At 46.5% G+C, this 26,699-nt stretch overlaps 1 protein-coding gene across 4 annotated transcripts in view; it reads right to left on the reverse strand.

Annotated features, from left to right (window-relative positions):
- Nucleotides 1–398: 398 nt before the first annotated feature.
- The window catches only part of SEPTIN11 (septin 11), a 95,042-nt gene continuing 68,741 nt past the window's right edge, over nucleotides 399–26,699 (reverse strand). The window contains exons 8-10 of one of the 4 annotated variants that reach the window (XM_033160857.1): nucleotides 22,769–22,901; nucleotides 21,255–21,442; nucleotides 399–580 (exon numbers count right to left, since the gene is read on the reverse strand). In XM_033160857.1, the coding sequence (XP_033016748.1) occupies nucleotides 565–580; nucleotides 21,255–21,442; nucleotides 22,769–22,901 (337 nt within the window). In that variant the 3' untranslated portion in view covers nucleotides 399–564. Of the gene's footprint in view, nucleotides 581–5,693; nucleotides 5,945–12,880; nucleotides 13,291–21,119; nucleotides 21,443–22,768; nucleotides 22,902–26,699 lie in introns of those variants that run through there. The other 3 variants (XM_033160859.1, XM_033160856.1, XM_033160858.1) reach the window with 3 other exon arrangements.

The raw sequence follows: 26,699 nt of genomic DNA on the forward strand, positions 1-26,699 counted from the left end.
AGCAACCATTATTTTTTTTTTGCAATGTCTCTTGGAGAGAATTAAATTTAGCTCTAGAGCTGAGTAGGGTTTAAACGCTTGAGCAACCATCTCTGGCTTACACACACACACACACACACCTTTCTCTCTTTCACACAAACACACATACACACTCTTTTGCAGTCCATAATTTCCTTGTTCTCATGTCCAGCGGCAGGTGCCTGTTGTATCAAAAGGAAAGGAAGAAGAAAGTTCCCAGTGCAAATGTCTTGGGGTGCCACCCAAGTTTTCTCTGCCACCTTTTGTGTCTGTCAGTCTGGGCAGTGTGAAAAGTCAAGGTCGGTCGTCAACAGCGAGTGGACTGACGCTCGGGAAAGACACACACACACATACGCACACGCACGCACACACACACACACCGCAGTGAGTCACAGTTTTCGAAAAAGACAGAAAGGCAGAGGTGGTGGAAGAATGAGGTAACTTGTCTCCCAATGGGTGTGTCTGGCATATGCCATGCTGGCCTCCTCTAATGCGCTACTGTCCATTAGGAGAGAGGGAAGTGGACCTTGGCAAGGTGACTGACAGCTACATAAAGAAGAAGCTACGGAAAAGAGAGAGAGAGAGAGAGAGAGAAAGAAAAGGTTCAGAATCCAAAAAGGGGGAAGCGAAAAGGAAAATAAAAACAAAAACAAAACCCAACAACAGCTGTTTGTTTAAAAAAAGGAAACTGTGAAGGGAAAAGTGAGAAGGAAGGTTGGGGTGGGATTGATATAGTCGGGGCTGGCAGGCACCTGCGGCCCTTCCCAAAAGAAACACAACTTGGCAATCTGGATCAAATCTAATGATGCTTATTCTGCCTGTTTTGTAAATATCTCGTTCTGTTCCACATGGGCGAGAGAGAGGGGGGCAAATCTCGACCCTCAAGGGTTTTTCCCCCCCCCCAACATTAGGGCAAGGATTTTCATGTGCACCTTCTTTGCCTTCCCCCTGCCCCAAAACTGCTCCAGAGGGTTCGAGAAGTGCCGCAAACAGATTTAAGAGGTGCACGGGGAGAGGAAAAGGAGGAGCTGTTCTGCTGCACAGTCAAAATCTGTGCAAATCTGCAAAATAGTGCAGGGGATGCTGACCTGCAGTCCCACCCCAGCCAGAGTCAAAACCCCAGTTGCCAAAATTTTGCAAGGCACCTCCCTCCCTGCCCCCCGTGCCATTGAATGCCCATCCGCTGCTACACTTATCCCTTTCTAAACTGAAGCAAAGGATTCTGAGGGTTAAGTCCATTGCCAGATACTGGCAGCCCTCCTGCCCTTTGCACTGAATGCAGGAATGCCAAAAACAGACCCGAGTATAAAGAGGCTGGAACATGCAAGAATGAAGCACAAAGATGTCTGGACCTTGCCAAGATGCTGTGAGGGGGGGGGGGAGACGAGAGAGCACAGAATGGACAATTTAAAATGGCAGTGACAGTGCCCAATGATCTGTGACCAAAAAGGGGGGAGCAAAAGAAAAAGGGGATGGGGTGTGTGTGCACAAAGCGATGATAGAAGAGACCCCTAAAGGCTGAAAACCAGCTGGGCGCAAGTGCCTGCCGTTCCCAATTCCTGCCTCCCCATCACCCCCAGAAAGATTAAGTGGCAAACCAAAATATTTTAAAAATGAAGGCCGCAAAAAATAATAATGCATGTTAAGTTTTGCTTTTGCTTTTTTTTGAAATGTATTTTCTCCTTCCCGCTTTTGTGTGTTCGGACTCTTCAGAAGTGAACTTCCAAGAACATATACAAAACCAAAAAAAAACCCAAACACCCAAACCCCGTGTCTGTCAAATGCACAAAGATGCTGATTGTTGGTGTGCTTGGAAAAACCAAACCATTTTTGACACTGAGTAGTGTTAACAAAAGTCTAATGGACGGATACATAACACATATATATAGTGCTATATTAACACTGTAAGTCGGTTACAAAGTCATTCTGGTAAAAACATAGGATACTTTCAAAATAGGAAATGAATAGAAGAAACTACACCTAAAAAGTTTTTAAGGCAGTCAGCAAACTCCCCCCTCCCCTTAAAAAACAACAACACAAAATCCCACAAAACAGAAGTATACAAACGACATATTCCTACGGCTGTTCACAGTTCAATATCAATAAAACTGGGGGAGAGGAGGAGATAAAACAGAACCCTTCATATATGTTTCAAGGCTACACTGCCAGGCTCCAGCTACACAGATGTAAGGACTACTTTACCGTAAATGCAACGTTGGTTTTAGACCCCCTTTTGGTGCAAAGATATGGCAAGGTTACAGGTTGGCGTCCATGAATGGCAAGTCGGAAAGTTACAAACCTCTAAAGGTATAATAAATGTTCACAACACGCGCCTCAGTTTGTCACATAGCAAAACAGGACATTTGTAGGCATCATTCCTGGTAAAACTAATAGGGCGGCTCTTGAAGTGGGGAGCCCCATGTTTATACTGCATAGAAAATCCATGATTTGGTGCAAATGGAATTAAATGGCTTCAATCTGCAAACTCTGGCTGCGTTTGTGAGTGTTGGCTGCCTATTAAATGGGGCTGGCTTGAAAACAAAAACCATGTAAGCATCTACCTGGTAACAGTGCAAGCAACTCTAGGCAGGAGAAAGAGCGTGCTGGAGTTTTGACGGTGCAGTACGCAGACAGCGGAGCGTACATGTTAAGGTTAATGTGTAAACCAGTGTGGTTGCAGCCGTCCCGAATAACAATGCACTGTCACCATTAACACTGGCATTCTTGCTTAACACTGTGACTTCTGGTATAGCTTGCCCCAAGTGTTTATTTGCTCGTTTTGATATCACAGAAGTAGCTGCATCTCACCCCATCTTGGGTGTTCACGGGATCCCATTCATATGTCAATGTCTAGGAGCTCATAGCTGCTGTTACTGGCTCACCAGTTGCCACTAACATCACATTCAACGTCAACACTAAACGCACAATATATATTTTTTTAGAATTGTGGTGCTCCATCAAGACTTTGTTCTTTGTTCCCTTATGTTTGGAGTCTAGCATTTCCCCTTTTGTTATTATTTTTAAGAGCCCTACTTTCCCTCAATTGGACCCTCCATAGTTCCAATTGGCAAGACGGGAGATGGAGTGCGTAATGGAATTGACCTGGACACATATTGGCTGACCAAGAAGCAAATGCCTCCGAATGCAGCCGGTGTCTGGGCAAGCCACTTCTGCCACACTCAGAAAGGTGATGTGATTGGGGGGGGGATTGCCCTCATGAGATAGCTCTCTGTTTGGTGATCAGCGTTTGACATTTTAGCACCCGGGGGGGGGGGGGCTGAGATGGCACGTTAATGCCCTCTTAGAAAGGGATTTTGGAGGAAGGTTGCAAGTTGGCAGAGCTTCAAGCAAGCAAGGCCATCACTTGCTTATACTAATTCTTAATACAGTATGGGAATCACTGGGCAGTTTCAGATAGTAAGTCATGAACCACGTGTGGCAAACACCTATAATCTCACTGTCAAATAGGAAACCAGTTGTGACCAGGCCCATCTTACCCATAAAGGCTAGTGGTGCAGGGTGCCAAGTTCTGGAGGGCGCCAGGCGAGAGTCCGGGGAACACCGAACGAGTGCGCTGAATGAGCGTGTGCCACTCCCGCCGAGCGTCGGCTCCATTTTTTCCCTTTTAGCCTGCAGGCGCTGAATTCTGCGGGGCGCCAGAAGGCTAAAAGGGAAAAAACCGAGCCGCCGCTTGGCGGGAGCGGCGCATGCACCCTCTCTCGGCGCAGGCCTGCTCGCTTGGTGTGCTGCCTGCTGTGGCCACCGTGGCACGAAGAGGCCAGCTGAGCCAGGAGGTGCCGCGTCCAGCTTCCGCCTCTTCCCTGCCGGAGGAGCCACCCTCCAGCCGCTGCCTGCCTCCTCCAGCCCTAAAAAAGGTCAAAAACTCTGGGAAAGGGGGGGGGGCGCCGGAGGGATCTTTGCACCATGGCGCCGGATATGCTTACGATGGCCCTGGTTGTGACTGGCAATAGCAAAGCTCTAGCCTTATTGAATCTCAACTAACCCCATCAACCCTGAGAGAGAGAGAGAGAGAGAGAGAGAGAGATTGTGGTGGTGGTTGGTAAAACCAATCAACTCTCTCCAGGAAGCAGCCATTGTATGGTGCTTAGGATATGAAATTATCCATGGGAAAGAAGCAAGCAAGTTCAAGTTGCAATGGGTGGGGTGGATTGTTGCTATGCTATTCGTGATTCCAGAGCCACCCTTTGTCCCATCGGCATTTCCCCGCTGGCTGCGACAGAAGTGGGCAGGCCAGCGCTGAGTGATTTCCAAAATACCACTCTGTATTAATTATCCATCACACCTTCCAGGGATGCAGACCAAGGCTGGTCTTACTTTGAAGCAACGTGAAGCCATTGCACCAAACATTTTTGTAAGAAACAAACCCCACCCCCCCAACACCAACACCAACCCTCCCAGGGCACAGCAAAAGGGGTATGGTTTTTATTCAAGTGCAAAAATATATACAGCTGCAGCTGTTACAGCCTTTGGCACTTGGAATAAGACACCGTGGACATTTCTTGTGTTCAGCAAAACAAAAACAAAACAAAACAAAACCCCAACCAAATTAGATAAAAGTTTGGGTCTTGTTTTCCTGCTCCTTTTTATAGCAAGCACTTCTTCAAAAAAAAAAATAAGCGAATGGTAAACATCTCGATCACTTGACCTTCCTGACTAAACACTACCGGAGCTGGCCAAATGCAAGAGTGAGGATTTACCCAAGGGCCGGTCATCATTTCTCTACTTATTGGTTTGAGTGACAGAACACTAAGCTAAGTGGATGGCCAGCTGGCTCCAGGAAGTTATGGAACTCGGCTGTCTCATGGCAGGTATTCACAGAATCACAGAATTCCAGAGTTGGAAGGGACCCCGAGGATCATCTGTTCCAACCCCCTGCAATGCAGGAATGGGCAGCTGTTCCACACATTGAAATGCATATAAAATAGAAAATAGACACGTAAGCATGCATATTAAAAATGGAGCTTCTGTCTCTAAGCTGTGTTTTTTTCTAGGACTACCAGTAAAACCTGGGTATTTAGGGTGGCTAAGCTGGGAGATCACACAAAATGGTGAAGTGGGCTTTTTCCTAGCACAAAATAAAAATAAAAATGGGAGCACCATGAAAGCGCTGTCGCTCGAAGCAAACAGGGCTGGAATTGCGGGAGGCTCCTGTCAGTGAAGGGCCAGGCCAAAAAACAAAAAACAAAAAAATACAAATTGCATAGCCCTACCTCCAAATTGTTGGGGCAGGAGTAACTCATTCCTGGATAATCACCACTGCTGAAAGTGAACTAAACGTTCACCCCTTGGATATTAAACATTTTCGCTTGGCAGTTTGGGAGGAAGGGAAAGGAGAATGTTAGCCGCTTTGAGACTCCTTCGGGTAGTGATAAAGCGGGATATCAAATCCAAACTCCTTTCCTCCTCCTCCTCTTCTAATGATCTCTCAATGAAACTTTCTGGATATCAGATCAACAGAACAATCCTAAACATCTTTACTTAGAAGACCCCCCTGCAATCAATATGTACAGTACAGCACGCTTACTTGGAAGTAACTTCAACTGAACTGAATATAATTTCTGGTTCAACATGCACAGGCTCCAGCAGCAAAGCAATTAAATACCCTTTGAACATTGTTTGTGACTAAACTGTGCCACTGATCAACTGTTGCTGGACTGAAGTCACTTGCTGGTTCGCCCCTTCTGACTGTACTACCGAGTTGCAATTTAGCCAAAGTAATATTGGAACATCTCTGCACCCCTGCAGATCATGAACCGACCCGTTTGCAAAAAAAAAACCCAGCCCTTTCGGGCAGTTCCTAAAGGTGGGCAGAATGGTCTTGTGCAGCTATACTTACATGCAAAGGAGAAAGCACATCCAAAAAGCTTTTGAGGAGAGACATTATTCCGTGCAGAGCCAAGGACTGCTGTGAAGAAAGGCATAGATACAGAAAGGAGAAGCAAGTGCAATATTTAGCAAGCTAAACATGGTCCGGGGAGTGGCTAAAGTAGGGCAAGACCCTGGCTCTCTGTAAGTTAATTAGCTCCCTGAAGTCATCCGGGGAACCCGTGGCCCTCCAAATGTTGTAGGACTACAACTGCCATCTTCTTTAAGCACTGGCCATGATGGTTGGGACTGTTGGTAGACCGGCAATATCGAAAAGGCCACAGGTGCTTCACCTTTCTGAGCTAAGGGGACCCATGCAGGTAAGCCAGCTTCCATGCATGCATCTCTCGTTGGATCGGGATCAGATAAATCTGGTGTCTCTCCAAATATATGCTGGGATTTGCATCTGAGTGTGGCTGCTGCTTATCTGTACTGAACTGATTATTATTATATTATTAATTGAATTTATATGCTGCCCTATACCCGGAGGTGCTTTCGACTGCACACACATTAAAATTCCGGTGCACCTAGTTATGGGCAACCAACTGACAAGAGGTGGACAGCAGTCCACTCTTAAGGTGCCATAAAGACGCCATGTTTCAAAACGTTTAAAAGGTGGGTTTCGAAAAGGCCGTTCAAGAGTCAGATTGGAGCATACATCAACAAATAACTTTACGTTATGGGGGTTTCTGAAGGGGGAGGAGGGAGGGAGATCAGAGCAATAAGGGAAAGAAAAAAAATATTAAATCCCCACCCCCACCCCAAGAATGAACTTCATCCTCTGGATTAATGGGCTAGGAAGGAAGGAAAGAAAGAAACCCGCAGAGTTTAAAAAAGAAAGAAGGACAAAAGCCAGAATATATTTGGCAAAGGGGTTTGCAACAGGAGGTCTATAGAGACATCTAGACCTAGGCTGCAAATAGCAGAATCTCCAGGGGCTGGGTGCCTGCACTTGGTCCTTATTTTTGTCCTCCTAGCAACCAGGCACTGCAAAGACAGCCATGTTCTTTAAACAAATGCTGGGTCTAAACCCACAGGCTCTCAGGGACAAAGAACCTTGCACCCTACTTCAGGGGTGTTCCAGACAATGCAAATCTCAGCCCATATTAGCAAAGCTGAACTGGACTGATTTTCTGATGACTGTGTGTGTGTGTGTGGTATCTCTTGATCAACACAGCTGTTCAACAGGCAGTTTTATTAATTACTGTTGCTTTTGAACAGGGGTTGGCAACAGAATCTTTACTGACTTAAACTTTACTGACTTAAGCTTTAACAACGAAAGAGAGGTGAGACTGAGTGGGGAATTTACTGACGTCAGCGAAGGTACCCAATGAAGTCCAACAGTGAGTCTTCGGTCTTCAGGGGCTTTCAAGAAGTTGTCATCTTTCAAAAGCAGAAAAAGGGGGGAAGCCTCTGTCCTAGTCGTCACCTCTTCTCTAGACTAATCATTTGCGGGAGTCTCCAAAAGGCTTCTGCCTGTTTACCAAGAAGCAAATGCTTCCAAGCGTCACTAAATCAGCCCAAGAGACTTTCTGATTGCTAATAATTAAGGTCCAATTCCCATATTCCTCAAAGAGCGACCATACTGCATGTTGTCATAGGGCAGGGGTGAGAAACCGCAGGGCCAGGAGCCAAATGCGGCCCTCCAGGCCTCACCATGTAGCCCCTGGAACTCTCCTCTGGCCACACACCCCACTGGCCCTTGCTTTATATTTCAAGTGTTTTGACCTAGCTGTGATGTCCTTTCAAACTGATAATGTCTCTGGATGAGGACAGAGAGGGGTGAAACAGAGGCAGAAACTAGCCTGCCTCTGATCCCATCAACCACATCAGAATGTGGCCCTTGGAAGGCTGTACATCAGCACAAGCGGCCCTGGGGCTGAAAGAAGAGCCGACCCATGGCACAGAGGCTGGGGATAACTTTTACCTGTTTCTCCACCACTTGAACTGCGTTACTAGCTTGCTAAGTATCTGAACGGAGCTATACCATGGGTAGGCAAACTAAGGCCGGGGGCAGGATCTGGCCCAATCGCCTTCTAAATCTGGCCTGCGGATGGTCTGGGAATCAGCATGTTTTTACACGAGTAGAATGTGTGCTTTTATTTAAAATGCATCTCTGGGTTATTTGTGGGGCATAGGAATTCGTTCATCCCCCCCCCAAAAAAAATATAGTCCAGCCCCCGACAAGGTCTGAAGGACAGTGGACTGGCCCCCTGCTGAAAATATTTGCTGACCCCTGAACCATAGCTGTCAACTTTTCCCTTTTTTTAAATGGAAATCCCCTTATTCCGAATAGGATTCCTTGCAAGAAAAGGGAAAAGTTGACAGCTGTGCCCTGAGCTATACTGACTGCTGGAAATTGACAAGACAAAATGCTTGCTTTAGCAAGGATGCATATTGTGGGCTACTATCTGTCGTCTAACCTGGCACATTAGCCACTTGCCTACTCACCTGTGGTGACTAAGTCCTGCTTCCAGGTGATCAGATAAGGAGGCTTTTGAAAACTGGAAGGGGCTTGCAGGGGGAGGGAACAGGAGGTGGCCTAGGTGCCACAAGGGCTGGCACTGACATGCATGGGCAGGCTGGCTTATCTGCAAGGCTGTCAAGAGCCTGGTAAATCATGTGCCTGTACGGCCTCCTCACCAAGCTGGGAAGAGAATTTTAATTACACCCCCCCCCCCCGGTTCTGATTTCTGGGAAGAAACTTCTGGTCAAGTTCTCCCCACTGCTTGGTAGGTTGCTATAGATGGAAAGCATCTTATTTCTCAGAGGGATTCTCTCAAACTAAGCAGGAGGAACAAATAAAATACTTTAAACAAATTGAGCAGGCACAAAAGCCGATTAGGAGCAAGGACACACAGAGACATGGCTGGTGCAAACACGGCACACAAGCATTCAAGCTTCGGGAAACTTGAACATATAGTTACACAACGAAGCTGTTGCATTGCATGGTTAGGAAACTGGCTCCTTCTGTTCAAGGCCAAGAGAGAAGCAGTTGCTTGGATCGCTACTTTTCATCCAGATTGCTTAGCTGGAGAGTCTTTCTTTCGGCTGCCATGCTTGCATTGAAGCAGCTTTAGCCAACCTGGAGACCTTCAGATGTTTTGGACTACAAGTTCGGACTACAAGCCTTTGGAGGGCACCAGGTTGGCGAAGGCTGTATTATAGCATAGCACAAAACTGGTCCTATCTTTTGCTGACCTGCCTCCCTATGGGCAGGTTTTCAGCCGTCCTGCTAAGGGTGTTCACACATCATATTCCACCAAGGTACAACCTGTGCATGCAGACAGCTGAGATGGACACTTGAACAGCTGAGTGTAATGTTTCAACAAGCACAGTCCATTTGCACAACCTCTGGGCTCCACAAATCAAGAGGATTACATCTCGCCACACGAAGACTTGTCCATCTGCAGAGGCAGCTTGAACCTGTGTTTAGTGTGATGTGTGAACCAGCCTTCTGGCTTTTGCTAAGAACTATGTTCTTAGCAAACAGATTAGCCTTTTTGCTGCTTAAGAGCAAGGGAAGAGGAAAAAAGGAAAAAGACCCCTTGGCGGTTTGGCAGAGAAGCAAGCAAAGTTGGAAAGCGAAGGCAGGGTGGTGACTTTGGTGACGAGCGCAATTTCAAAGAGTGCTTAAAAAAATAAGGTAAGAAACAGGAGACTACCTAGCTGGAAGCAGAGGGGGAATTGGCTGCACATCAGCGGTAGAGAAAAGGCTGAGGGAAGCAGAAGGTAAACAGGAATCGCCATCTCTTGGAAAGTGTCAGAAAGGAAAACGTTCTGTTCAGCACAGAAAAATACAAACAGTTAAATACTTCAGAGTCAGTTTCACAACAGTTAAAGTGAGAGCGAGGGAAAGCAAAGGAGGAAGAGGAGGTTGGGTACGGGGTGAGATTTCATTCCAATATTTGCCTTGGCTGGCACATACAATTTCAAAGTGGGAACAGTAAAAGTAGTTTGGACAGGAGAGGCTTGTTTTCCCTCACAGCTCTACATTGACACCGTGAGTATGAGCAAGTACGAGCAAAATTTGTTTGGCTGCTGCACGGCTTCACGTTCTGCTCAAGAAACCTGGAAAATGCTGTTTTAAAACAAGGGTGCAGAGACCACAAGCTATGTCTTCCGCAGTTCCCTGGGAAGTCGTGATGGTTAGACCAGCTTCATAAAGTTGTGGCGTTAATGAGATAGAAATTGATCTGAAAGTCACTGGAATTCCAAGGCACTTTCCTTCTATCCCTGCTTGGCCCAACTTTGGACATTGGTTGCAGGCAAGGTGTTACTGAAACCTTTTTTTTTTTAAAATAATAATAATACATGTGGCATATTCGCTCTGCAGAAAGTCAGGCTGCTGTAGCCATTTCTCTCTCCGCTGGGCCCAGCCTTTGACAAACATGTCTCCCAACTCCGCCAAAATGTCTGGGCTACAACTCGCATCAGCCCCCATCATGTTCAGGCTGGCCTCTTATGGGAGAAGTAGTCGAAAACATCTGAAGGTTGGTGAAGGCTGCTCTACCCTCTTGTACGTCCCAAAACCCTCACATTCCCACAATACTCTTACTCTCTACCTACTTGCCAGTTTTTGTTGTGTAAATCCTGCTAACCATTAACAGGCACACTCATGCACACAATCAACAGGGAGCCGCACCCATTCCTGGCACTCTGGCGAGCATGGGTGTGTGCTCCCAAACACCTATTTTTCAACACCACAACTTAAAACTGGGTGCACACTCAGAAACGAGGCAAAGCAGATTTGGGTGCACGTGTAAAATTGTGCGAATAAGCCCTCAAGGAGGTGCCTTTGACTGTAGTCTGGCAAAACCTTGCTCACTCAGCCTATCTTGTCCTTGCAGCAGCAGTTCTGAAGTCCTGGCCCAAGCAGAGCTTTGACAACAACCAGCAACTAACCATGGTTTAACCAATGGCGTGAAGCCTGAGGGATGGTTCTTACGTAGCAGGAAAATCATGGCTGTCTCTCTCCTATGGCTGCATCCAGTGCTTTTTTTCCTGGTGGAGATGCAGGGGTACGCATGGCCCTAAACATTTTGTGAATCTTTGTACTTTTTGTCCATTTACTGTATTTATTTTGGAGGTCTTTAAGCAGAGGCTTGACAGCCATCTGTCAGGAATTTTTTGATGGTGTTTCCTGCTTGGCAGGGGGTTGGACTGGATGGCCCTTGTGGTCTCTTCCAACTCTATGATTCTATTTTCCCCGATTTGAACTATAAAATGGTGGTTTTCTTGGGTCAAAATGAAAATACCCCTAAACATTTTTTTAAAAGAAAAAAAGGACTGGCTGCATCCACACTACACTTCAACAATATTAAAAACAGGAGAGATCACGTGGCAGCACTGTGATGGTGAGACCCGCACGATATTTGGAACTGCTATTCACTTCTAAGAACTGAGAAATGAAAGATGAATCTTTTGCACTGAGCTCATATACTTACACAAATTTAGGACGATAGTCCTATTCATTTAAAATCAGATGACAAGAACAACACCCATCACCTAATTCCTAGTATAGATCTCCTATCAGGTGACCTAAGGGAGTAGGTTTAATTTCTTCATTTCAGAATAAATCAGATCACTAATTCTTTCAGTAAATCCTTGATGCTGTAAAGATTATTAGCATTCCAGGGATGTTTCTCCTGTGCTATCTGATGCCCTTGTGGCTCCTCTGTGTCCAGACATTTGTAGTAGGTTATCCTCCATCAATTAAAAATAGTAATATGCAGCTCTGGTTTGGACACGTACTGCATTTGTTAGTTATATCATGTTTTGCAGCGAGGTTTGGTTAAAAGCAAGATCAAAACTTGCTGTTAAAAAGGACACGCCAAAAGTGAAAAGCATCCAATATGTTACAAAAGGCATCGTGCATGTGCGAAGTCATGCAAAGTAAGAGACATGTCACAAATCAATGAGCCTGGGGCTTCTTCCGCAGACTTGCAAGCTATTTCCTGAAGAAGTCTTGCTTAGACGGAGTGGGACCAGTGGGTTTAGAACACTTGTGTCTCAGGATGAGACCTATCTGCACTCAACATTTAAAGGAGCATCATACCACTTTAAACAGCCATGGCTCCTTCCCCTAAGTAATTCTGGGAATGGTAGTTTAAAATTGTTCAGGGTTGTTAGGAGGTCGCGATTCCCCTCGCAGACCTACAGTTCCTAGAGTGGTTTAATCATCAATTGTTCTCCCCAGGGAACTCTGGGAATTGTAGCTCTGTGAAGGGAACAGGGGCCTCCTAACAGCCTCACCACCCTTAACAAACTCCACTTCCCAGGATTCTTTGGGCGAGAAACCATGACTGTTCAAAGTGGAATGTTTTAAATGCATACTAGGGCAAGCGGGGCCTTACTCTGTATCAGCAATTTGCTTCAGAGGTGGTGCCACATGACTCCTCAGGCTACTGCTCTAAGACAGTGTTTCAGCTGTTTTTGGACTACAACTCCCATCATCCTATCACCTTGTTCAGTCCTGGACTGGCTTTGCTAGTTGTAGAAATGGGTTGTAATTGGAGGGTTTGTGTGAAAAGCTGATCACAGTCAGCCAGTTCAGTATAAATGGAATGTGCTATACATAGCCAAAATTCCTGAGCATGGCTATAACCCTCCTTCGCTCCGACAAGTGATGCGGTTTTTCAAAATATCATGGCCCTGGTTGCAGATGACCACACAGCAATTTGCATGTGTACTGGGACTTTTAATTCTTTCGTTCTTTCTTTCTTTCTTTCTTTCTTTCTTTCTTTCTTTCTTTCTTCTTTTTTAAACCCTAAATAGTACCCCCTTTGTACTAAATCTTCTGAAGGAGAATCAAGGCACGGCTCACAAAAGCCCCATTGATTTCAACGGGAGGAAAATGTAAACGTGTACTTAAACCTTCCATGAAAGAAACCCACGGAGTTTAAAGGGTTTTATCGTGGCTGGATGGTGTTCTCGCTAAGAGGTGCGTTGGTGCAGGGGTGTGGGGTAGGAGTTTGCCATTCAAAATGGAAAAAAAGAAGAAGCGTAAGCCCGTTGTACAAAAGCAATCCAAGTTTCAGACACCTCAAGAGGATCTCAAGAGGACAATGGCCAAAAGGTGGACCCAAGTGCAATGAACAAGACCCAAGTTTAAAATTGTTACAATCTAGTTCCAGCTCCCATTCCAATCAATTTTACAGTTTCTGTTCTTCAGAGGAAAAAGGAATATCCCCAGTAAAGCCCAAGGCCAGGTAGCCCTTGCTCCAACACCCAAACCACCACAGTATTATCAATATAGTAAGGATTTGTGTTTTAAAGGGAAGAGAGAGAGAGAGAGAAAACCAAAGATGGCTGAAACTCATTACTGCAAAAGCAGGTGAATGCAGGAACATCCTTTGACTTGCCAGGCTTTATGTGAAGCTTGAACTGCAAATCAAAAAACAAAAACGAGAACAGAAATGTTAGAAATAATAGCAACTCAAAAAAGGGGTGGGGAAATTAAATTGGGGGGGGGGAATCAGTGGGAAATGACAAGGAAGCTGGTGACAGCTTCTTGCTTTATGGGAGAGGGTCGTGCAAAGGGGATTATTATGGAATGGGAAGGAATGAATGAAAACCAACCAACCCTTAACCTTTAAAATCCATGCTAAGTTCTTATAGTGTGGAAGCCTAGTAGCAAAGGCATAAAACACAGACCAAAAGCCACACCGCATTTTTAAATTTAGGGCCATGTGTGGCAAAACCTGGATGGTCTGGTCGGTTAATTTATCCATTTCCCCAGTTAATGCTCCGGTTCCAGCGGCAGACACAAGCAGCTGCCTCTGTCAAACCATCAGAATAATAAAATTGTAGTGTTAGAAGGGACTCCGAGTGTCATCTATTCCGACACATGGTCTCCCATCCAACTTGGAACCATACTGGACCCTGCTTATCTTTGCAAGTGTGCCAGAAGTTTTATTGCTGCACCACTAGGAGGCTTCACTGGTCCAGCTACCTGTCTGTTCCAGCCTTCCCAAAGCTGGTACTCTCCACTTGTTTTGGATGTCCGTTCCTGAGCACTGGCCATGCCAGCTGTGGCTGGTGGGAGCTTGGAGCCCAACAACATATGGGCAGTTCCAGAGTCGCACAATGCATGCAAGAGGTTCCCAGGCTCAATCCTCTGTGTCTCCAGGTTGGGTGGGGAAAGACTCTTGCCTGAAACACTGGAGAGCTACTGCCAATCAATGTAGACAGGACCGAGCTAAATGGACCTATAATCTGTACAAGGCAGCTTTCTGTGTACCTCCAAGTGCTCAGGCAAAGGCCTTTCCCCAGCTTTGCTACTGGAGAGCCTTTCAACTGGGCGGGCATGCCAGGACGTGAACCCGGGGTCCTTCTTCATGCAAGCACATACATTCCCTCTAATGCCCTCCTTAGATGTGCACGGGATGCGCCATTGATTCAGATAAAGGGAGCAGAGCCTCGTGCGCAAAGAAACGCATGTGCAGATGGGCTCCCTCCACTGGAACGAATGCAAAAGTTTCTGCAAGCAGTGGGAGCCTTTGCATGTCTTGGGACAGATTGGAACACAACAATTTAATTGCAGATTTAGAAAGCATATACCAGTTAATTGGCAAATCACTATCCTTGAGTAGCACACTGTACTTTGCACTTAAAAAAAAAAAACCCACAACCCCAGCAACCCTTAATTGAGCAAAGGAACAAACACCCACCACAAAACACTGGGCAAACTAAGTACCTTGGAAAAGATCTATAGTAATCTTGATGAAGCGAACAAAGCTGCACATCTCCCAGAATTAACAAGCTAGGATGTTTGAAAATTGTAGCTAAAGGAATGCATGCTGCAAGAGTGCATGTTGCATGCAGGAGTCAGGGGGTACAGAATTTCCTGGACTGCACCAGGGAGACCTCTTGTTTGAATGCTGGGGGAATGGAGGGACTCCCACTAGCAAATTCTCTCCACATCCAAAAAGCAATGCAAGACAAAGGCCTAAGTCAGCACACAATGGCGCTGATAGGAGTTATGGCATCAGGTTGAGGAAGGCTGGTAATGGCTGTCTTAGGAGGAGGGCTTTTTCCCCACTCCTGCTTCCTGAAATCATTTAACTGGAGAAGTTGATCTGGAAGTTCTGCTCCTCTCAAAAATGCAAAGCACATTGTCTCCTGGAAGTGTTATAAAAATGCTAGATGCTATATATTTTGCCTTGCCGCAAACAAGCAGTGTAAAACCTCAGCTGCCCAGTTCTTACTCTGGATTAAAAGGGAGCATTCCAATGTGCTGGGTTTCAGAGGGAAGTCATGCCGGCAGCAGTGAGCAGGTTGATCTGCCACCAGTCAGTGGACTTCAGCAACACTGCAGTCATGCCACTATGGGTTCTGTTACCAAGAAAAGTCCAAACCCTTTCCTAGGCAAAGTGGAGCACTGCATTCAAGGGTAAGAGAAAACTTAAAAACCTTTAGAAAGCAGAAATCCAGGCTGCAACAACATCTGTGGGTGTGCATGATAAATATATATGCATATATATTGTAATAATGATGACAAACTCTCACTTTTCCATTTAAAGCACTCAACAGCAAGTGAAAGCACTAAACTCCACATCTGAGCACACAACAGCTTCTAAAAGTGGAGTGTGGACTCCCAGAAAGCGATTCTCTGCAGGAGAGAATTATAGAATCCTAGAACTGCAGAGTTGAAAGGGACACAGGGGGTTGGCCAACTCCTTGCAACGCAGGAAAGCCCATTGTGAATTGTTAAATGTGGCCATCAGACGACACAGCCAGCATTTGCATGCAGTGCCAAGTCATGGAGTATCGTTTATTGAAGCATGGTGTGCATGCAGTTCAAGCCCTTAGGCGACATGCCTCTCTTCTGCATGCAGGTACACAAACTGTGAAAGGTTTATGAATGATTGATTTGAGTTTACTTATATGCTGCTTTTCCACAATAAGCTGTGCCCAGTGTGCCTTACAGCAAATATTCAAGACATTAGAATAAAAATATACCCAATACAGAGCATGTCAGTAAAGCGAAGTGATGCCCGAGATCATGGTTTGTTCCACCCAGGCAAATCACAATAGCTTAGGTTAAAAAACAGGTAACTGTGGTTTGGGCAAAACAAAGGTTTGGATGCAAAGCTAAGCTAACCTGCTCATCATTTGTTTACCTGCTTGCAGAAGGAGCACTTGGGCTGCATTAATAAATCACCCTCTGCAGCTTAGCACATGTGCTCGCAACTCGACAAACCACAGTTTGCCAGAGGGCCCCATCTTGAAAGAAGCTACAGTTAGCCTTCTCTCACCAGATGCAGCCTCCAAGAATATGACCCCATCGGCCATGGGGGGGGGGAGTGGAACCCTCCCCCAGTCCAATTGTTGGCGACTGCATGGAGTTAATGTGCACGTCCATGTGTGGTCGCGGTGCATAAGAGTGTGTGTGGCTTCCACGTGTGCATTGGGCTGACACGGTGTGGCCCCTGGCTTAGCATTCTGTGTCAATGTGGCCGCACTCTGTCAGGGGTTTATATCTGCACTGAAACCTTGCCAGCTGTAATTGGGAGGCCTCTCAAACCACCAAGGACACCCAACCCTATAACGGCAGATGGCATGCAGCATCTGGGTTGGCCAGGCGTGTCCTAACTATCAGGAGGCTGGAGCATGTCCTGCCCACTGCATTTCAGGCTCCAGCACCACAAATCCACTTCTGGCAAAATACCTATCACAGGGCATGATTTAGATATGCAGCCCTGTGCATGTCCTACATGCGTGTGTTGTTGCATGCATGAATAGCGCACGTGTGCAGGAAAGCTGAGCCAAACCACAGCTTCCTAGCACATGTGTACATGCAGTGAAAGACACATTACAACAGTGACCAGCCAGAATCTGGCCCCATGTTTGAAGCAGTATTATCTGCAAACCCTGAGACTGCTCCTCTGGCTTGACAGCTGCAATGACAGTCTGAAGCCACGTGGGGGAACTCCAGACACGTAAAAAGAAATAGCAACCAAATGTTTTATGGATCCGCTACAAAAATAACCTTGAGAATTCCATCTTTCCTCCCCTCTTTTTCTCTCTCTCTCTCCAAAAGTTAATACTTTGGGCCCTTATCGTTGCAGCAAAAAAGACGAAACAAAACAAAACGTGGAATGTGTCCATAGAGCCTGATAAAAAAAAATATTAAGTTCCTGTGGCCCCCATTCAGCAGGCTTAGCTTTATCTCCTGGTCTTATCTCCTGGAAAGCATTTTGGGATGCTTCTTAAAAAAAGGGTTGGTTTCTGCAGGGATGCCAGAGTTGCCACTTTCAGGCTTCGCCCTTCCGTTAGCTCTAAACATTACACCTCTGAGAAAATGGCATGTCCAGGCCTTGCCCTCCCTCCCCATTCTTCCTAAATTTTCCTTACTGTAACATCTGCACTTCCTCTAACTGATCCCTCTTTATAGTGAGTGAAGGGCAAGGGGTCTGTTTGGGATTGCAAGTTTGAAACCCAGGTCAGATGTTACAGTTTATTTCATTTCTCTCTCTCTCTCTCTCTCTCTCTCTCTCTCTCTCTCTCTCTCTTTTACAAAATTCACTGTTGCATCTCAGACGCATGCTCAAACAAGGAAGCAAAAATGTCAACCTAATTTATAGTCAAAACAAAACAAAAAATAAAAAAGTTACTTCCAGTAGCACCTTAGAGACCAACTAAGTTTGTTCTTGGTATGAGCTTTCGTGTGCATGCACACTTCTTCAGATACACATGCACACGAAAGCTCATACCAAGAACAAACTTAGTTGGTCTCTAAGGTGCTACTGGAAGGATTTTTTTTTTATTTTTTATTTTGTTTTGACTATGGCAGACCAACACGGCTACCTACTTGTAACTGAACCTATTTTATATAGTTGAAGGTGGATAGCTTTAGTTTTGAGAAACAGAAAGGTGCTGCCTTATAAAATATTATTATAGAAGAGATTGTGCTTATATAGACAGCAACGGTCTAACGCAGCAACTACAGCTTTCTCTGAGCTAGGGATCAGGACCAGAAGCTTCCTATTGCCACGTTCAGCCCTGGAAGATGTGATATTATAGTAACGTTAGGGAAATCCCTCTCGCACAGAGTGCTTTTCCTTCACCACTGAAGAACCGCAGCCAGCCCCACAGATCTGGTGTTGGAGAAGGGTGTCTGAATCCAAGGAGAATTATCTCCAAGTGAAGCTCATTTCCACCGCCTCCCATTTTAGAAACTGAGATTGGGGCACTGAACATGGGACTAAATGAACCAGGCATGGATGGAGAACCTGAGGCCCTGACCGGAATGGGCAGAGCTCAGGACAATGGGAGCTGTGAGCCAGCCATATCTAGAGGTCTACAGGCTTCCCAGTCCTGGTCTAAACCTGTCCTGAAGTTTGTCTGCAATCAATGGGAGAATACTCTTTCACAGCTCCCCAATGTGGGTTCTGCACAGCAGAATGTCTGACCGAATTGCACCCGAGCTCCTTAATTGCTCCACAATAAAGGTGCATTGTGAACAAGGTCAAAGGGGCACAAGGTGAGGTGAGACAGCCAATCGATGCTGAAAACATACAATTTCCCAAAGGTGGAACGTCCTCCTGTAATGTGCAAATTCGACTGAGTCCAGAGACAGACCTCCTCGACTAGGTCAAGCAATCACCATTACAGATGTTTGTAAGATATATAAAAAAATAGTGTTTCTTCCATGTAAAGACAGTTTCAAAAAATAATTACTCTTTCAAAGAATCCTTCATTTTAAAAAATATAACCTACATATTAATTCCCCCCCCCCCCACAAGGGAAGCACAGTCAGAAGCTAGAACAGTCAAATTGGACCTCACTCTGCTCATTTTAAAAAATTGCAGAATAAGACTTCGGTTATAGCAGAGAAGTAGCCTTGTTCGTCTGCCGTAGCAAAAGCAACTAAGAGTCTGGTAGCACCTTAAAGACCAGCACTAAATTTGTGGCGTGAGCTGTCATGAACATGAGCCCAATTCACCCGATGTAGGAAGTGGCAGGGATATATACTGCACAAAAATTTTAACGGATCTACTGAAGTCCTTTGCAACCCATGTCGTTTGGGAACACCGTGTATGGAAATTATTTTGGCCCCTGCGTTACATGATACTTATGTCATGTGACTGTTGCTGGTTGCCTAGCCAAAATGGCATCAATCCACGCACAAAGGAAGCGGGAGGAGATCATCAGCAAGACTGAGGGACAGACCCCCCAAGTTTTGCACGTTAAAAATAAACCTTCCAAAAAGATCCTAAGGGAGGGAAATTTAAAAGCAGTTTAATGAGGACAGGGTGTGGTCAATAGCCACAGAATGTTGGGCGGAAGGAAGGATGGAGGAACTAGAAGCTTTGAAGAGCAGCACTGAGTGCAAAGAGTTATGTCTTTAAGGTGTCTGTTGGTTTAGCTACTGCAGAAACTAAGCCTATTCAGGACAAGTAAGAGAGAAAGAAGGAATGGGTATGAAGATGCTCTTTGGTGGGTCAACTCCTGCTGGCAGAGGTGTAACTAAAAGGAGTTTCCACACCAAAGTTTTTGTGGGTGACCGGCACGTCACTCACAAACAGACGTGTGCAGGGAAGGGATCAGGTCCCTGTGCTGATTGCCCTTCGCCCAGATGGGACTTGCAGCATCAGCCCGGGAGACAGAACTGGCTCTAAAATTGCAAAGAAGGTAAGGAAAGACCTTTGGGGGGGTGCACATCCCTGGTTACATTCTTGTGGTGCGAGATTGCTCCTGTAACTCTCTTCAATGGTCGCAACGCCTTTTTAAAAAGGTCGACACGAAAGAGGCAAATCTGTATACCTACATTGCAAGTACATAATCCTGAAGCCAGGAAATGGCTCCATCTTTTGCACTTCGCCCTTTTCAGTACCTTTGAGGCCTTGTAAGTGACCTGCAGGAGCACTCCAACGTTATAAAAAAAATGCAACCAGGGAAGTTACGGAAGTGGCAAACGTCACCCAAACCTGCAGATCCCAGTGGCCGCTTGTACCCCAGCTGCATCTCCTTAGGGTGCCATGCGTGCAGAGCCATATGCCCAGGTGTGGAATCAAAAGGAAACCCGCTGCAGCCCTGGCACCCACCAGGATTAGCAGAGAACGGTCTGGAGAACAATGATGTGGGAAGAGAAAGAGCTTAGCGGTCCTGCTGTAGACCAGACACCTGTTAAGGTTCATGCCTAGTATGCTTCTCTCTTTCTCAAGAGACACTGCAACAGTGCTTCGAAAATTTCCCCTGAAAGGTATTTATTAAGAGGAAACATACTGCCTTTGCGTGTGCTGCTGCTCCTTCAAGAAGCACTTGGGAGACCCATGTGCATAGCTCCAGAGCCCCATCCATGCATGGCACTCCCATTGCTGGTGCAGTTACGTGCCTGCAGAACTTTTCTTCACTTCTGCAGCCAAGCAGCGGCTAAAGGTCTGGCTGCACATATGCGGGCCTGGCTTGCTCCAATGATGCCAGACTGCTGATTTTGTTTTATTTTATACTTCTACAATAAGAAGCACTGTACTGCAGTCATAGCATACCCAGCACTGCTAATTTGTTTGGCTAGCAGAGGTGCAGAACTGGCACCAGATATACATATAAGTTTATACTGTAACTAGAGTTACTTGCAGGCTCTAACAGCCACTTTTCCAAATAGTCGCTTTTGGCACTAAGCGACTCCGAGCTGAATATACCTCTGGCTGGTTATGAATGCAATATGAGCCAAGTCGTTGCTTGCAGTTAAGGGGGTTGGGGCCACAGGATCACATCCTCCCCCTCCTGCCCGCAATACCCGGAGGCGAGGCAAAGGAACCCGGTGGCATGATCCTGCGGCCCAACACATTCACTAAACCACGCAGCTAACACTCGGGAGAACTGTCACCTCTGCGCTGGCCCATCATGGCAAGGCTTAGGTTTTTACACAATGAATTAAGCACAGACCTTTCGAAGCATCACTGGGAAAGACAGTGAGAGACGGGCCGCTATGTGTTTTGTTCCGACAACAGAAAATCCAAGACTTATTGCAAAGTCGGTTCAGCCGATTGCTGGGTGGGCTCGCTTTCGGTCTCTGCTCTCCAACTGCTCTCTTGCTTCTTTGAACAAGCTAGTCAAAGCTTTTACAAAATATTATTTAGGTACCCTCTGTATAAAAAAATAAAGCCGGTCATATTCCCTCCCCGTTCCTCTTTTAAGGAAAAAGCAAACAAACCTGTATTTTCTTTTATATATATAAAAAAATTCAGTCTGGTTTTTTTTTTTTTTTGAGTGGGGGGGGGGGAGAGGGAGGGAAGCCCAGTTTCCAGTCTGATAATGGGAAGAAGCGGATACAGACATGCAACGGAAGACAGCACACTGGAACAGAAGCCCACAGAGCTCGACCTGAGACAATGGCTTACTTTTTTTTGTCCTTGTCTTTCTTGGTTTGTTGAGAGCCAGCCTGTTGCCCTTGTGACTGTAGCAGCTGGGCTGCCGCTTTCTTCTTCTGGAAGTTGCCCAGCTCCTCCTCCAGCTCCTTCTTCTTGTCGTCCACTTTCTTCTTCTCTTCCTGGTGAGTCCGCTTTAGGTGGTCAAACTTCTCGTGAAGCTGCCCAACCAGAAAGGAAGAGGGAGGTCATGGACACAGAGAGAGGCAGAGAGAGAGAGAGAGAGAGAGAGAGAGAGAGAGAGAGAGAAGAACCGTTAAGTGCAGGGGGAAATTTGTAATAGTCCAAACCTGCTGCACCAGGCTCAAAGGATGGAAGGGGCTTGAACAAGCAGACTCATGGCCTATGGTCAGAGATCACAGCATCATAGAATTGTAGACTTGGAAGGGGCCACCAGGGCCATCTAGTCCAACCCTGCAGGAACCTTTCACCCAATGTGGGTCCCTAAGATTAAGGGTCTCCAGCTTTACCAACTGAGCAAGGTCTTAGCACCCTCTTCAAGCAGAGAAGGGAACAGGGTGTGTGAAACATCAGCCCCTTTGACTGGGAAGCAGTTTGAAGACTGTGGATTGATCCACTCTGACATAAACACCAGGAGTTTGGCTGTGGTTGAGTGGTAGCAGTGCCTTCTACCTGATGAACGTTCAACTCCAGACTGGGCCCAGCCTTTTTCTATCTCCCTCTCTAGCCCCACAAGTGACCTAGGTGACTCTGGTCAGGACTGACTATGGGCCCCTCCAGAAATCTTTTTTTTTAATCATGCATTGACAAAAACACTGGAGGAGGTTCTATGGGATCCCACTTTCAATAGGGTTCATGCCTGCAACACTTTCAGGGTGGACATACAGTGGTACTTCTGGTTACGTACTTAATTCGTTCCGGAGGTCTGTTCTTAACCTGAAGCACCACTTTAGCTAATGGGGCCTCCCACTGCCACTGCGCCGCCAGAGCACAATTTCTGTTCTTATCCTGAAGCAAAGCTCTTAACCTGAAGCGTTATTTCTGGGTTATCGGAGTCTGTAACCTGAAGCATCAGTAACCCGAAGTACCACTGTACTGCTTTGCTTCCAGTCGGTGTGTGCCCCATAGCTTCCTGCAGAAATCCTGTAGTTTTTTAATACCACAAATGGGTATTATTTGGGGCTTTATTTTTTTGTCATGTTTTTGCTGCTCTACGCAGCACGAGAATCCAGTAATGTGGTAACTCTTGGGAAGCATTGCGGAACAACTAATATAGTGGCAGGATGTCCAGCACAAATGCATTATTACTGCGACAATGACTTGTTGCTGGATGCACCCAAACACCAAAAACACCAGTCTGGATGGACCCTATACATGATCAAGCCAAAAATAACTCTGGTTTGTGTTTTCTGCTTCACACAAGTGCTCCCATATGGACCCCCTGACGATTCCAAGCTGAATCATTCAGAGTCGGGTGGGGTAGGGTGGGGATCATGTATTAAGAGTGAGGGGAGGAGACCACTTACATCCTTTTCTGCTTCTTTCAACTCGGCTTCTTTTTCCTTTACCCGCATGACGAACATTTGCCTCATTTCCTCCTCCTTCTTCTGGAGCTCACCCAGGAACTCATTCCTCTTGGCTTCGTAGGTCTCTTGCAGACTTGTTATGGAAGCACCCCGTAAAAAAGAAGAAGAGAGGGGACGTGGTGGTCGTGGGCAGATAGAAAGAAAGCCAAACCTCATTAGTATCAAGGATGAGTAACATCGAAGGAAGAACAAAATAAAAACAAAAACCAGCAGATCCTGATAAATCAGCTGAGGTTGAACATGAGCCAGTGACATATCTTGCAGGGTTATTGAGAGGATAAAAGGTAGTATGAGCATGGAAGGTTGCCTTTACACCAAACTCTCCCATGAGTCCATCTAATGTGTTATTGGCAGAAGCAACTCCCCACGGGTGTGTGAGTTTGTGTGTGTCTTCCCAGGCCTGTTACCAGAGATCTGGGAGGTACTACTGGCAGCTGAACTTGGAACACACACAGAACCAGGCAGAGGGCCTTCTTGGTAGTGGTGCCCTCCCATCAGATGTCCAAGAGAAGAAGAGGAGGAGGAGGAGGAGGAGGAGTTTGGATTTGATAACCCGCTTTATCACTACCCGAAGGAGTCTCAAAGCGGCTAACATTCTCCTTTCCCTCCCCCCCCCACAACAAACACTCTGTGAGGTGAATGGGGTGAGAGACTTCAAAGAAGTGTGACTAGCCCAAGGTCACCCAGCAGCTGCATGTGGAGGAGCGGAGATGCGAACCCGGTTCACCAGATTACGAGTCCACCGCTCCTAACCACTACACCACACTGACTTTTAGAAGACACCTGAGGGCAGCAATGTACAGTGGTACCTCTAGTTATGGATTAAATTTGTTTCGGGGTGCCATGCGCACCCTGAAAAATCCGTAACTAGAGGCACCGCTTCTGCACATGCGCAGAGCGCTTCTGCGCATGCACGAGCGGCGAAACCCGGAAGTATACACTTCCGGGTTTGTTGCGGCCATAACCCGAAGATTGTGCAACCTGGAGGTTACCTGGAGCTGCCCAGAGTGGCTGGGGCAACCCAGTCAGATGGGTGACATATAGATAATAAAATTATAATGTACCAAAAAAAACAAACCCAAAACAAAAAAAACCCAGCCTTGCCACCTTATACACAGTTCAGAGCTCTTTGAAGGAAGGACAGGACAAAAATGGGATACACTGAATAAATAACTGTTCATCCCAACAATATTTACTTCCAGCCAGGATTTTTGTGGTGTGGAAACATCAAGTCCTCCTCAGTTGAAAAGTGTTTGTGAAAAGAAGCACAAAACTGGATGAAAAGCAAAGAAGGCCTGAATAACTTACTTACAGTACTTCCTTCCTTCCTTCCTTCCTTCCTTCCTTCCTTCCTTCCTTCCTTCCTTCCTCATTCATTCATTCTTCTACTACTACTATATCTTGGCCTAGTGCCTAAAAACCAACATGGATGGTGCCAGACACGTTTCTCTGGGGAAAACATTCCACAAACAGTGGGGGCCACTACTGAAAAGTCCACTCTCTGCACCTCCCTTGGATGAAGCACCTGGAGAAGGCACCATTACCAATGCTTCTTCTGTGTGGTGCAAAACGCGACACCCAAGCTGTGCTGTGCACAGACCCTGCTTCAGCTTCCCCCCTTTCTTAGAACTACACCAAAGCATCACTTGCCAAGGAGCTTGATGAAGTTTGCCTGATAACGGGGAAGCATCTAGTTCCTCTCGCCCCTTTTGTGCTGGGTCCTTCATGAAGTAAATGGTTTGTCACCACTTCTTTATCCAGCTTGGCTTCAAGAGTTCCTGGAATGCTTTCTGCTCCCTGTCAGGAAGCAAGGCTGGCTTGCTGAAGAGTCCAGGCTGGTTTGAAAAGATTAAAAGTGCCTGCACTTCACATCTATTCTCCGACTTGCGCTATGAGGCGAGAAGAAAGTACCCTTATCTGTGGTCCTCTATCTCCTCTCTTTCTCCACTTCCTCTTTGCTATCTGAACTTGAAAATAAATAAATTGCTACTTTTGGCTCTGTCCTACCCCTGCAATTTTCTCATTGCAACCACCAAGCGGAAGCCATTTTGGATCCATTTGGCCAGATCCTTTTTGAGTCCACGGCTCCCTTGACCAACTACATTCTTTCTGAGGCACCCCTGTGGGGCTCAGGAGCCCAGTTAGGCCACCCCTTGCCTGCAGAGCTGGCAGCCTCTCACCCTTTTAAAAACACCCTCTCTTGTGGGGGGGTTTCCTCAACCTCCTCTCCCCTCTCTTTGGGAGTCTTCTGGGCAGCCACTGCCGCCACCAAGGTCTCTGAGCTGCCCCCCCCCCCAAAGTGAGGTGCCTCCTCACACTGTCCCACAGAGGCCTGGGACTTGTCTGTCCATTCCAAACAGCAAGGGTTGGTGGACTGGCTGGCTGGGCTCCCTCGCCCGCTTGCTTGCTCACTTTGAGGCTGCCTCAGCTCCTGGCAACCAGCACCCCCTGGCCAGCCCCAGAGGCATCATTCGCTTGCGGAGCTTATAGCCGGGGCTGCTGCAACAAACAGCTGTGCAAGCCTTCAGGAGTCAGAGACACAAAAGGGCATCAGAGGAGGGAGGGAAGGAAAGAAGGACAGAGGCCAGTGTTGCCCACAGCACCCCTGACCACCATTCAAGGCACCCTGGTTGAAAAACACTGCGTTTGGCGATTGCTGCCATTAACAAGACAGCATCTACAGGTCTTGCCAACATTTTTAGGCCTGTGGGCACATTTGGATTTTTGAGGGAGTGGTGTAGGTGATAACCTCTCTGATCTTGTCTCTCTCCTCCTCCTCCTCCCAGACCAGATCATCCCCCCGCCCCATAAAAGAACGAAAGAAATAAAGCTTGCTTCACTTTTCCAAGGGATCTGGGCAGGAGTCAGATCCAGCAGAACTAATCTGAGTCATGAATTGCAAATAGAACAGAAAGAGGAAGAGCATCACTACCTCCTCCTTCATGTCTATGTATTTTCAAGGGATACAGAGGTAAACACACTTAAGGAGGCTTTGGAGTTATCTATACATCCGCGGGTACCATGTTGCAGACTGCTGAGCTATAGTGTTGGATTTTGCAACAGGAAGACCTGGATTAAAATCCCTTCTTAGCCGTGATGCTGACAGTGAGTCATAAGAACCTAAGAAGAGCTTGATAGATCAGGTCAGTTGTCAATCGACTTCAGCATCCTGTTTTCACAGCACACACATATACAGCAGTACCTCGGTTTCTGAACGTTCGAAAACCAAGGCGCAAAGGGCGGTCTGCAAATTTAATAGAGAAAATTGATAAAAATAACATATACACTCAGCAGAAGCCGTTCGACTTCCGAGGCACGTTCGAAAACAGAAGCATTTCCTTCCGGGTTTACGGCATTCAAAAACCAAAATGTTCGTTCAATGGAAACGTTTGAAAACTGAGGTACCACTGTACACACAATTATAGCTACATACCCACCTCTAGCTCTCTATGGCAGCAAATGAATCCAATTACCATTCCTAGGAAACAGTGCGGATGCTTCTTCCCCCAATTAAATAACATGACCATGTTCATATACTATTTCTATATGAAACTGATTTAAGATGCAGACTGATGCAGTAGCAGATAAGCTGGAAGCAGAGTCTGGATCCAGACCAGGCAAAAGCTTGGCAGGCTGTGAGGAGAACCTGCTTAGCCACATGGACAGGGAGGAAAACAGGAGAAGGTGGGTGGCGAACGAAAACCCAACATCATCTGCCAGTCGCTAGCGCACAACTCTGGCAGAGGGAGCCAAGCCTGCCTTCGGCAGATTAGGCCAAGAAACCACCATGTTCAGAAAAACAACAACAGTGAACTGGGGTAGATGAGACCCAACACTTTGCTCCTACGCTTGAATATTTGAACAGAACACT

This window comes from Lacerta agilis, chromosome 9 (assembly GCF_009819535.1).
Source record: "Lacerta agilis isolate rLacAgi1 chromosome 9, rLacAgi1.pri, whole genome shotgun sequence".
Taxonomy (NCBI): domain Eukaryota; kingdom Metazoa; phylum Chordata; class Lepidosauria; order Squamata; family Lacertidae; genus Lacerta; species Lacerta agilis.